Source organism: Cupressus sempervirens, chromosome 6 (genome assembly GCF_028749045.1).
Source record: "Cupressus sempervirens isolate cs-2001-9-10 chromosome 6, ASM2874904v1, whole genome shotgun sequence".
Taxonomy (NCBI): domain Eukaryota; kingdom Viridiplantae; phylum Streptophyta; class Pinopsida; order Cupressales; family Cupressaceae; genus Cupressus; species Cupressus sempervirens.
The window spans coordinates 334,484-347,267 of NC_143123.1; the positions used below are offsets into that span (position 1 = coordinate 334,484).

General features: G+C 35.0%; 2 protein-coding genes across 2 annotated transcripts in view; one reads left to right on the forward strand and one right to left on the reverse strand.

The window, feature by feature from the left end:
• Positions 1-2,907: 2,907 nt before the first annotated feature.
• On the forward strand, positions 2,908-3,335 carry LOC149550662 (uncharacterized). Its single transcript, XM_089786216.1, has one exon. It carries the CDS (start codon positions 2,930-2,932, stop codon positions 3,260-3,262), a length of 333 nt encoding a protein of 110 aa, XP_089642342.1. The 5' UTR covers positions 2,908-2,929; the 3' UTR covers positions 3,263-3,335.
• A 3,359-nt stretch (positions 3,336-6,694) lies between these two features.
• The window catches only part of LOC149550663 (Divalent ion symporter), a 46,681-nt gene continuing 40,591 nt past the window's right edge, over positions 6,695-12,784 (reverse strand). Inside the window, exon 5 of the mRNA XM_089786215.1 lies at positions 6,695-7,145. Within this exon, the coding sequence (XP_089642341.1) occupies positions 7,066-7,145 (80 nt within the window). The 3' untranslated portion in view covers positions 6,695-7,065. The remainder of the gene's footprint in view (positions 7,146-12,784) is intronic.

The window sequence follows — 12,784 nt, forward strand, 5'->3', positions numbered from 1 at the left end:
CCATCTTGTTTGGTATCACATTTTTCTAAAGAATACCTTTTTTGCACAAGGGGTTATTGCATTCCTTTTGTCCATTGCCTCACAATTTGTTTTCTCCTGATGATCATTCTAACAAATTTGAACTATTGTATTTGTATATTTTGAGGAGAGATTTATGCGGAGGGGTAATATACCAATTTTTTTCGAGACACCAAGTGTACCTTGTATTTCTCTTTTTCTTGCTTTGTATAGTGGTGAAATGAGAATTTTGGTTAGTTAAGATTGTGTATTGACTTGGTGTGGAGGAGCTTGTAGTTAGTATATTATTAGAAGTAGTCACTATTATGTCATAAAGAATAATATGAAACAATCTTGTCAACACATGTATTGCAGAAGTAATTTTGCATTCACGACTTACCTTTTTTTGAGGGTATTTTTAGGCAAGGTTTTATCTCTGTAGACATGTTGTTTCGAGCATTTACCAGTTTGAAATCTTGTTGAGAAGAGTGTGATGCTTTTATCTGAATGGATTCTATGAATTTTCTTGGAAAGATGAGAAGGTGGTCCCTTGTCATCTGACTTATCCCATATTGTGTATTGTAGATTGGATTAATATAAGAATTTCCTAGCGGAAAGTAGATGTAAGCAATTATCAAACTACTATGAATTGTCTCTCTTATTTTATTTTTATTTCATTTCTTTGCTCATTTTACTTACTACTAACATTAAACATTGCAAAGTGCATATGAAGGTAATTTGTGATGTTGAGAGAAATCCTTAATTTTAGATAATGTGTGGATTCCAAGTTTTCTTTTTTTGTGGATTCAATTATTTTCCCCCCATCTTGGAGGGTAAGATGGATTGTAATTATTACTTCAGATCATTTTTTTAAAGTCACCACATGGCAGGGGGATATAATTTAATTTTTTAACGTGTTAGAGGAAAAAATTAAATTTTACATGATAGGGGAAAATAATTAATTTTTAAAGTCTCTTAGGAGAGATCTCATAAAGACAAATAAGGAAATATGAAACATATTGAAGGGTAAGATCATTTAAAAAAAAAAGTTACCACATGAGGAAAGTATTTTCCTTCAATTTAATTACATTAATGATCATATTGTACTTTGGTAAATTATAAGGAAAAAAAAACCTAAAATGTTGGTACATAAACAATACCATTTTATCAACCCTTACACTTTTGTTTTATCCAATTTTACATGGTGGGGGAAATAATTTAATTTTTTAAGGTGCCAGGGGAAAATAACTAAATTTTACACGGCAGAGGAAAATAATTATTAATTTTTTTAGTGTCTTAGGAGAGATCTCAAAAAGAAAAAAAATTAATTTTTTAGAAGACAACAAATAAGGAAATATGAAAAAATACTACATATATGCTCAGTTATGGTATGGACCAAGTTTGGGGGCCAAATTTTTACACCTGATGTGACGTTTTTGTTGATTTATTAATTAATTTAGAAATCAGAGAAGCAGAAAGTTTTAAATTAATTAATTGATTTATTAATTAATTTAGAAATCAGAGAAGCAGGGTTCTGAAAGTTTTAAATTAATTAATAAATAAAAAAATACTCCCGTCAGGTGCATTCCTTCGGCTATTTAGTCACGGGCAAGTTTGTGTGCCGGGTAATAGGCTGCTATTAAGGAACCTGTCTTTCGGGGGCTTTTAAAAGCTTTGACGAAATTTAAAACAGTCCAACACGAGAATAATAATAAGCGTTCACGGCCAAAATGATGGAGAAAATGCTGCGTAGAGACAAGATTTAAAGGTAAACCGCTTAATACGATGAACAGGGTAGCGGCACAGAAGCAGAAATTTGTCTCCGCCAGCAATACGTTCAACATATTCTCCAAGTAAGTATTCAGAATGAGCGGGACTAGATGCGTGAGCAGACCTTTGCTCAAAACTCCTTCTGCAGCCTTCACATAGCCAAATACTCGTAGTTTGCATTGTTGTTAGTAGCATTTGGTACTTGTCAACAATTAGATACAACTATACTATAATTACAATTAGAATTTGGTGAAAGAGTTGTTCAAATGTATCATTATTATGAAATAAATCTTGTATTCATCGGCAAATTGAAAGATATAAAAATCTTATGCTGTCAGCTGAAACTTATAACATTTAGGTAATTAATTGGCCAGTTCTTCCCATCTACTCAAGCTACTGCCTGACATTGACTTGCACTCTTTCTGCAATTTGCTAGTACGAGACTTACGCTCCCATACTGCATATTTATATAAATTCTGTTGAACAGATTCCATTACTGTCTCAAATTTCTTCGAAATGCAACTTTTTTGTTTTCTTTAGGCAATTGAAAAAACTGTTGAACTACCAATTAATAGGGAATGCATCGATTTGAATTTTAAAGAGAAGAAGAAATAGTGCCAGGTATCCTGATGAAGAAGATGCTGCAAATACTACAAGATCTCCAACTTCTGTGATAGATTATTCTCATGTAGTGACTTCTTATTCTTCAAAGGAGAGTTATCATGAAAAAATATGGAAAACCTGTGAGAGGGAATTTTCGTCCTATAAACGATTTAGGTTCAGTTATCCTCTGACTGAAGTAAATAGAAAGCTACAAAAAGGCCTAAGAACGTGCCAGCAAAAGTAGAGTAAGGCGTTTTCCCTAAAGCTCTGCACATAGTTGTTTTCTTTGACTTTTTGGTTGCTTTGGTTTCTGTTATTATAAACACCATTGCACTTAGGATGGCCATTAAGTAAAGATTCCCCATCATCATTTACGCCAACAGTGAGTTGGCCTCAAACTTTCTCAAATGAGTCCAATACTAATTTGGATAAGCTTCAAGCCAAGTTGTAGAAATTTTCCAGAAATATAGGGAAATGACTAGAGAGGGCTCTAGATTTAGCAGATGAGAAGCTGGCTGGAGAGTTGGAGAAATTAAACTTTGAAATAGAGGTGGCCATCATGGATGAGCAACTGCAAGATGTGGAAGAGTCTATAGAAATAGTTGAAGAAAAGGGTATCCTTGAGGTAACACCGGTCATGGATCTCATCACCAGTGCTTTGAAAGAAAAGGATGAAGTTGGGGACAGGAAGGCTGTGATTAGCGTGGATGGTACCAGCGCTGCAACAAGGAGGATGGTGAATGCAGAGATTGAAAAGAGTTGCGCTGATGGAGTTGCAGGAGTGGATTGTGCGATAGCTAGCATTAGAGGTAAGATTTTAGGTCATTCTGAATGGACCAGGGAATTATATCAGAGTGACCCTTTCTTGGAGGCAAGCTTTCAACACCACTGACTCTAGGACTTACATTTTAGCTGAAGCAATCAGAGTGGAGTATGTTTCAAAGGTAGCTTTTTATTTCTTTTCTCAAACGACATAATATTCTCAGGAGCTGAAGTTTTTCCTCCTAGCAAAGTTTAATATTATAACAAGATCCTGAAATATTTAATCATTTATTTTGCAAAGTTATCTAACTTTATATTTTGTTTATCTGGTTTATCTTACAGTAAATTCATCTTTCTGTTTGGGTATTGCTATTAGGTTAAAGAGATACCCATTTCTTCAAATCCATCATCTGCTTGTAAGCCAGTTCAGCTCACTAGAGTTTGAAGCACCCTGTACTACCATATGATCACATTCAGAGAGACAAGTGTAAATAAGGGCTTGGTTTACAAGCTCCATTAGTCATGTGATATAGTGCTAAAAACTTAAGGTTCTGAATAATGAATGGGTCCCTTTGGTTTGGGCTCAGTTTTTGTCAGGTTTTGTGTCTGGTCCTGATGAACAGTGTTGTTCCCTTCTTCCTGTTCTGTCCCTTGGAGGGATGCTGAAATTATATTACAAGGATTAACGCATAGTTCCCATACTTAGACTAGGCGAGGCCATCTTCACTCGCGACTCGGTAAGGACTCACATATGACTCGCCAATGACTCAGCAAAGAAAAAAATCCTTGAAATTTAGAGATTTTAAGGATTTAAAACTTGTTTCATGCACCCATAAAGAGTGCATTATTTTCTTGAATTTTTAGGATGCCATAATCAATATTGATAAGATCAAATAAGACATCTTTTAGGGTTGTAGGAAGAGGTAAGTTGAAAAAAGCTTTAGTTTTTCTTTTTTCTTTTTCATTTTCAACATTGGCTGCCACCAGTCGAGTCAGGAGGCTCAGACTTGGTGAGTCAGCCACCTGAATCACTGACTTGGTAAGTCAGGCGAGTTACTCGGCCGGTCTGAGTCTTTCATTTGACGTGTCAAGTATGACTCAACTATTGATTCAGATCACTTGCCAAACTCGTGGTGAGTCTGGGTGTTGGCCTTAGCAAGTCAACTAGGCATGATGTCTAATGAAAGGTGATGACTAAAGCTTAGCACCACAAAAGTTCTAAGTGTTGTCATTGATTGGCAACCAGTAAAGGAAGATGGGTTCAAGCACGAACCACCATTGGTAGAAACTCACACCAGTTAGGATAAAGGATGCGACTATGAGGAGTCATGACAAGTAAAAGAAGCTTAGTGAATAGTTAGCCGCGCATCGAGCATGAAAGGTCACCAATGATGTGACATGATGAAAGGATAGTCAGGAAGAGTGATGCAACATGCATCCTGGTTGAAGCAGCTGAAGGATGCATGGACAAAAGCTAGATATAGGCTTGCAAGAAGACAAACAGGCCTACGAAAGCTAGGCACCTACTCATAAGTGTCACGGGTATTTTGTGACCAGCTCATGTACACAATTCAAATTTGAATATGAGTGGGAATTTGAAGTTTGTTTTGGTGCTCGAGATTTAGGAAGTAAAGAGAGACTTCTTACATATTATTCGTGATGATTGAAGTGGATGTTGCAATCTGCAGAGAAGAGGCGAGAGAGAGCCAAACAACAAACAAGCTGTCGAGCATAGTAAGGAAAAGGTGAACCAATTTAGTTCACAGGGTAAGCCAAAGAAAGGAAGAAGATCAGAAAATCTTCAAGAAGTTATCAAGGAGATCTAAGGCAAGATAGTGTTGTTTTTAGATCATTCATTTAGATTGCTTTCTCACCATTGCATCTATTTGTAAGCTCTTAACCAGACAAGCTTCAGTGGTAAGATTTTGGAAATCCTCTCACAAGGTACCTCCTAGGAGTGTTTGTAAATCCTCTTACCAAGTAGCTTTCTCAAGCTTTTGTAATCCTCACAGGTTGTGAACATTCCTAATAGAATGTGTTCTCAAAAGGGACGATTGTAGACTTTAACAGGGAAACATTTATATGCATTAAGAGGCTAGTGGGTATATTACTTCCACCGTGGTTTTCATCCTCTCACCGAGGGTTTCCACATACAAAACTCATGTGTTATTGATGTATGTATTTGTGTGTGAGTTTGCATGCGTTTTACAGTGTTACTTTCATTGTTTTACACTTAGATCATTGGTGTTAAAGTTTATTCAGTTTGGAGTTCAGCTAACTGGTTCGAAAGCTAGTACTGATTCACCCCCCACTGCCTCCCCACCCCCTGTAGACACCTAAATCTGATTATATCACTTAAGTAATCCTATTTAGTCATCTCCTAAGGCATCATTAATTAAGTATTTAATATTTAATTAATCTGTTGTCATCCCCTAGTTAATTAGTTAATTTAATTAACTATAGTCCAATTGATAAAATTAAAAGATCACCCAAAATCAATTTATCAATTAAATCCCTCTTCCCCTATTAAATTGAATAAATCTTCAAATCTATTCAATTTAATTCCATATCCCCATTTTATTAAATAAATCATTTAATAAAATATCTAAAATCCTAAGAGCCTCCCTAAACCCTATCCTAACTCTGAATCCAACCCATTCACACATACTAACCTCACTTAGCCACCTAACTAACCCCCATCAAATCTAAGCCACTTACCCCCTAACCCCCCTCTAATCCAAGCCTAATCCTCTTCTAATCATGTGCACAATCATAAACATGGGTTAAGACTTGCTAACCCAAGCCAAAGTCAACAATCTCATTCTCCCCCCAACCATCTCTATTTATGACCCAACCATCCCCATTTATGGCTCAACCTCCCTCATTACTCCTTCGACCAACCCATATCCTACCCTCTCACATCCAATCACCCTGTGACATGTGTCACCTCCTAATTGGCTTCAAACAAGCACAATCCATGTGCTCCCCTTTGAGTGCATCCTAGCCCTCCGTCACCATCTTGCCATCCTTGCATCTTGACCGTCCATACCTATACCCCTTGGCCTATAAATAGAAGCCTCTCCCTTCACAAACATCATCCACTTTTGAAGCAAACTTATAATGCTATTTTGAGAACCTAAAAACTACCAAAATACTATTATAATGCTGAAATACCTCCATGAATCCATTGTTGAAACTTTGCTTCATCCACTCCATCCATCGATCTAAAACTTGAGCGTACATGTGAGCATACATATCTTAATCAGGGACAAATCCTTCGTATCATGTGTTATGCCATTAGGAGCTTACCATTCTTGGTTTGCTTTCCTTTTGTGGTGATAACCCTTGGTCCTATCTTAAGTGTTAGCTTGCTTAGTATTGTTAATGCTTTCATTTAATAGTTAGTATTCATATTACAACAATAAATTAGGTGATACACCCCCCACCTCTCCTCTCAGTACCGGTCATGGACAACACTGGGAACTTTGGCCTCTTATCTTTTTTTAATCTACTCTTCTCATTTATCTTTTCTGCTGAAGTACTCTCTTAGATATTCTGCATATTTTCCTCTTGAATTAGGCATTCTATTCTAGAAGCAGTCTTACAAGTGTTGATTCCTAATGAATCTTCTTTACAAGAGCATAGTGTCGTATATGATTTAATAAGTGCACCAAAACAATCCAATGTTTATGGGTCAACATAAAAAATGAAAACCAGAAATCTTCATGGACTTGACTTGGAGAGTTGACTAAATGGAAACACTATAGAGAAGAAGATAAATAGGGGGAAATTACATATATTGTCAAACCATGGAAGCCAAGCTCATACACGAGTCCAGATGGAAACTGTTTGAAATCCGCCATCACATCATTCTGGTTTACTTTATGTCGTGTTTCTTGACCTGATGCAAGCATCTGTATTTAGTGAGAAAGTTCATGGTACCTCCTCTTTGCTTCCTTTGAGGATGTTTGCAGGCTTGGTCTCCCTAACATGGATGATCAGTCCAGCATTTTCTGGAACAGAATTCCCTCCATTGTTATTATTACGCTTATGCATAAAATATACTTGTGGTATAAAGGAATAGCATAACATGATACTTACATTCTAGCTATTACCTCTGTGCATTCATTGAAAATACACTATTCACTCTCACCATCAGTATAACTCAAACACTAATGGAAGCAAGGGTAAATAAAATTTGGTTATGAAATAAAAAAATTGAATAACAGAGATTCTATGATTTCTGTTATGTCTATACATCCACTTAGATCATGATTTTCACTATCATCATCCTTGCCTAAACACTCTAGAGGGCTCTATAGGATACCAATAAATGCATCGCATAACCCAGAACCTGCACTATTATTACTGCTACCAAGGATTCACCCAAAATCATTTTTTTAACTATCAAGACACAATCCCAAACACTAATAATTCCATTTTATTGGACAAATGACTGGAGTAAAACACGTTCTGTATATTACTGCTACGACAGGGTCATATTTTATAATCATTGTCCACACTGAAAACACAACTTGAGCTTTATGATTTTTTTGGCGTGATACATAACTCATATTTGCATTTTTATCTATATGAGTGAACAGATTATCATCAACTCACCCATTATTGTTTACCGTATAAATGGGCAACAAAATACATTGTGATTACCAGTAATTTTACACATAACAATATTCACATGCCTTAATGGCATAAATAAATGATATAATCCAGAAAAAGCACTTATCTTCATGTGTAGTAAGTAAATGATATAGTCCAGAAAAAAGCACTTATCTTCATGTGAAGTATGGGAGAAAATGTAAAGAATCACAAGCATGCTAAGAATATGGGAGGAGTGAGATGCACTGCCTGTTCTGTACTGCCAGTGCAACTGGGATTTTTTATCAAATTCCTCTTCTGCCTCCACTTTGAGCCATTGTCTCTCTTCTGCATGTATTTGTAAACCTAATTTACAGAGTCCAGACCCAGAACTATACCAGTCTAGATAGAAAGGGACTTTTATCTTGATGAATATTCAGGTTTAGGGGTATCGACAAGAACACATACAAATTCTTGCAATAAACATTGAAAACAAATACCATGTGGCTTGGGAATTGGTTTTGAACACAACAAATTCAATCAAAACATATTCTACAAGATAATGGCATTCCAGACTGGTTTCTTAATCAGAGAAGCCCAAGATTTTGAAGGTGAGATAGACATTAGCGACACAAAAAAGAAAAAGCGATTACCTAACACTATAGAAATATCTTCCAAATTCAAATCATATTGGGAAACAAAGAGGGAATATTAGCTTGTTAAAATAGATTAATATGGATTAACAACTTCAAAATCTATCGATCTGTATATTCTTGGCTATCAGAAAATGGCAAAGGATGCTCCACCTTTGATGCAGGAGCACCCATGGGACAAAGTTTTGAAGGAGTATATTTCCTTTAGTTTTAATTCAATAAGGTCTATTGGACCATTTATGTGTCACATGTAATCAAATTAAGTCATGTTGTGAGGCTAATAAGCCAATTTTAAATTGTAAAGTCAATTGGATCCTATTGTTCAACAATGATTAAAAGTTGATCGATGTAAAATGATTAAATTAATCCTATTTGATTTGTATTAGGGTCATTTATCATGTTTAAGGTCATATTGTCAAGATAAATGAGAAGTTGTCAATATGTAATAAAATTATAAGATATTGTCATAAAAACGTTGACATTATGTAAAATTGATGTAGAAAGGAACGTGAATGGTCTTGAGGGGTAGATAGCAATTTAAAGAACTTGGAAAGGCATTAAAATACAATGGAGTGGCTGTGATTTACAAAATGTAATGATTGGAGAAATTTGGAGGGGAATAGAAATGAAAAGAAGTTTGTTTTTGTAAGTTTGAAGCTAATTTTTTCCAGAAATGCGACTGTTGTTTTTATTGGTACAACTCATATGAAAAGATACAAACTCACAACTTATATTTTTGGAAAGGTCTTTGAGTTAGATTTAATTTGGTTTTGGTTTGGTTTAATTCCATTGTGGTTTGAAGAAGTTATGGTCGTTTTAGTACAGACTGGTCTGAATCTGGTTTTTGTGTTAGTAGTTTTGGAAAATGTGTAATACCTTTTATTCTACTCATTGGATTGGGCTATAGCATTGCGAAAATGTGTTCAACTCATTCATCTTCACTCCCATAAGCGGAATTTGTTTTAACTATTGATTTGTAAAAGTTATGAGTGATTCTTTAAAAATTTTTGATTCTGTTCTAGATTATTAATTTAGCAAATATAGTTTATTTTGTGAATTCAATTGCCTACTTGCTTCAGATTGGTATCAGAGCTAGAAGATCTTGAGTGTGTGGATAGAGTGTCAAAAGAGGCAATCCACACCAAGAAGTTTGTGGTTGTGTAGGTTGAAAAGATAACTTGGTGTGTATGCCAAAAGCCTAAGGAGATCATAGTAGAGAAACCTAGGTAAGGCAAAAAGGATGGAGATGTCCTATAAAGAGGAAAAGTTATGGGTTGCATGGAAAGCTTATCATGATTGACAAAAGAAGAATAAACAAGAAGAGGAAAGGAAGAGAAAAGAGGAATAAAGAAGAAAGAGAAGAGAGGAAGGAAAAAAGGGAAGAAGAAGAAGAAAAGCAATGTAATGGAGTTAGAAGGGATTAAAAAAGAGTCGGAAAGAATCATAGATGACTACATAGAATGGGTCAGCCAATCATGGTATCTAAAAATTAGAACAAAGATAAAATGGCCTATAAGGAAGATTATTGAAAGAAGGAAACACCAGGCAAAGGTGAAGCATGATTCTATTGTGCAAGTTGAACAAGAAGATGGACAAGCTGAATTTCTGATTGAAGAACCAATTCAAGAACATGATGTTAAAACTCATAATGAGACTTATGATCAAGATATGGATGTGATGGTTGTTGATAAAACTATGAGCGACGATTACACTAAGAGTGTCATGGAAGGATGACACTATAATGCAAGGAGCACCTTGGTTTCATTTAAATTTTTTTTTTTTTAATGTTAAAGCTCAAATATGATTCCAGTTATAAAATGTTTGTAAAACTCTTGTAAATGAAAATGCAATTGTACAATATTGTAAAATGGCAATTTTGCAGTGTTGCACCACATGGATATTATTAGCAGTCATGGTACTTGAAGGGTCATATATTGAATTGTCATGAAGTTGAAGAGTCAATCCATGTAATGTTTTATAAAAGGATGCAAATCGTTTGTGAAAGTAGACAGCAGAGAATAAAAAGGAATGTGAAATTTGAATCCTCTGGCTGTCCTGCAGGGTGGTCAGTATTTCAATTTGGAAAAGTTGGTTTTGTCGAATGGAAGAAATATGATTTTATTTGGTTTTAAATCTGCATTGTTTCCCTTTTGTTCCTGTACTAATTTCAGTTTGTTATCAGGTTTTCATTGAGTTGGAATTGCATTAATCAAATCCTTATTCTCAAATCTGATGCATAAACAATGTCATCGTTCTCACCATATTATGGGCTGCAAATTATAGTCTATGATATCATTAGAATATTAATTTAGCAAATATTGTTTATTTTGTGAATTCAATTGCCTACTTGCTTCAGATTGGTATCAGAGCTAGAAGATCTTGAGTCTGTGGATAGACTGCCAAAAGAGGCAATCCACACCAAGAAGTTTGTGGTTGTGTAGGTTGAAAAGATAACTTGGTGAGTGTATGCCAAAAGCCTAAGGAGATCATAGTAGAGAAACCTAGGTAAGGCAAAAAGGATGGAGAGGTCCTATAAAGAGGAAAAGTTATGGGTTGCATGGAAAGCTGATCATCATTGACAAAAGAAGAATAAACAAGAAGAGGAAAGGAAGAGAAAAGAGGAATAAAGAAGAAAGAGAAGAGAGGAAAGGAAAAAAGGGAAGAAGAAGAAGAAAGCAATATGTAATGGAGTTAGAGGGGATTAAAAAAGAGTCGGAAAGAATCATACATGACTACATGGAATGGGTCAGCCAATCATGGTATCTAAAAATTAGAACAAAGATCAAATGGCCTATAAGGAAGATTATTGAAAGAAGGAAACAAAAGGCAAAGGGGAAGCATGAATCTATTGTGCAAGTTGAACAAGAGGATGGATAAGCTGAATTTCTGTTTGAAGAACCAATTCAAGAACATGATATTAAAACTCATAATGAGATTTATGGTCAAGATATGGATGTGATGGTTGTTGATAAAACTATGAGCAACGATTACACTAAGAGTGTCATGGAAGGATGACACTATGGTGCAAGGAGCACCTTGGTTTCATTTAAATCTTTTATTTATGTTAAGGCTCAAATATGATTCCAGTTGTAAAATGTTTGTAAAACTCTTGTAAATGAAAATGCAATTGTACAATATTGCAAAATGGCAATTTTGCAGTGTTGCACCACATGGATATTATTAGCAGTCATGGTACTTGAAGGGTCATATATTGAATTGTCATGAAGTCGAAGAGTCAATCCATGTAATGTTTTATAAAAGGATGCAAATCGTTTGTGAAAGTAGACAGCAGAGAATAAAAAGGAATGTGAAATTTGAATCCTCTGGCTGTCCTGCAGGGTGGTCAGTATTTCAATTTGGAAAAGTCGGTTTTGTCGAATGGAAGAAATCTGATTTTATTTGGTTTTAAATCTGCATTGTTTCCCTTTTGTTCCCTTTTGTTCCTGTACTAATTTCAGTTTGTTATCAGGTTTTCATTGAGTTGGAATTGCACTAATCAAATCCTTATTCTCAAATCTGATGCATAAACAATGTCATCGTTATCACCATATTATGGGCTGCAAATTATAGTCTATGATATCATTAGAATATGAACCGATTCAAATCTGATTATCTCATATATGTGAATTGGTTATGTGAGAACAGATTTTGCTTATATATTGGGCATAGAAAATTAAAGGTCATCGATGCAAAAATTAGTTCTCATACTTATTATGGCAAGGTTTATATTTCATTTGAAATACAAATGATAGATATTTCTGCCCTATTTATATGTATTGAAATTTACTTGCTATCGGTTTGAATTTGGTTTGAGGAAAAATCTGATTTTGTCCGGCCTTTGAAATGTTTCATAGAATCAATTCCATATTCCCCAAATTCCATATTAATGCAGATTTCATTTTTTTCATAACATAATGTGGTGTGGGTTTATGGCATCGATTTGGACATGAGCACTTGGGTTGATTTAAGATTAGAAAATTCTGATTTTGATAATGTCTTTGGAAACCGATTCAAGATTGTGGGTGAGGAATAATGGTAAGAACTATAATAGCCGACTCAAGAGGGTTTATCATGCCATGGAACTGGGCATTGATTTTTATGCAAACTGGGCAAAGATGACTGTATTGATTCCAATGAATCGGTTATGTACTTCAAAGATTCAAAAGAATGTGAATCGGTAGTATGTATTCACTTTTGTTTGGTAACAGTTTTGTCATTTCTTGGATGGAAATTGTCTTTGATGGTGTCAGCTTTATTAAATTATAATCTGCAACTTATATTCTTGGTATCGGGTATGTAATCCAAGTCACAAGATAATTCCGGACTATTGGTTGTGGTCATTTATTGACTGTGGTTATTGAGGATCTATTGAGTTGTGTTTGGAATCAATTCATATAGGAAAA

Coding starts and splice junctions, on each gene's coding strand:
- LOC149550662 (XM_089786216.1), top strand. CDS start 2,930: ATGGATGAGCAACTGCAAGATGTGGAAGAGTCTATAGAAATAGTTGAA.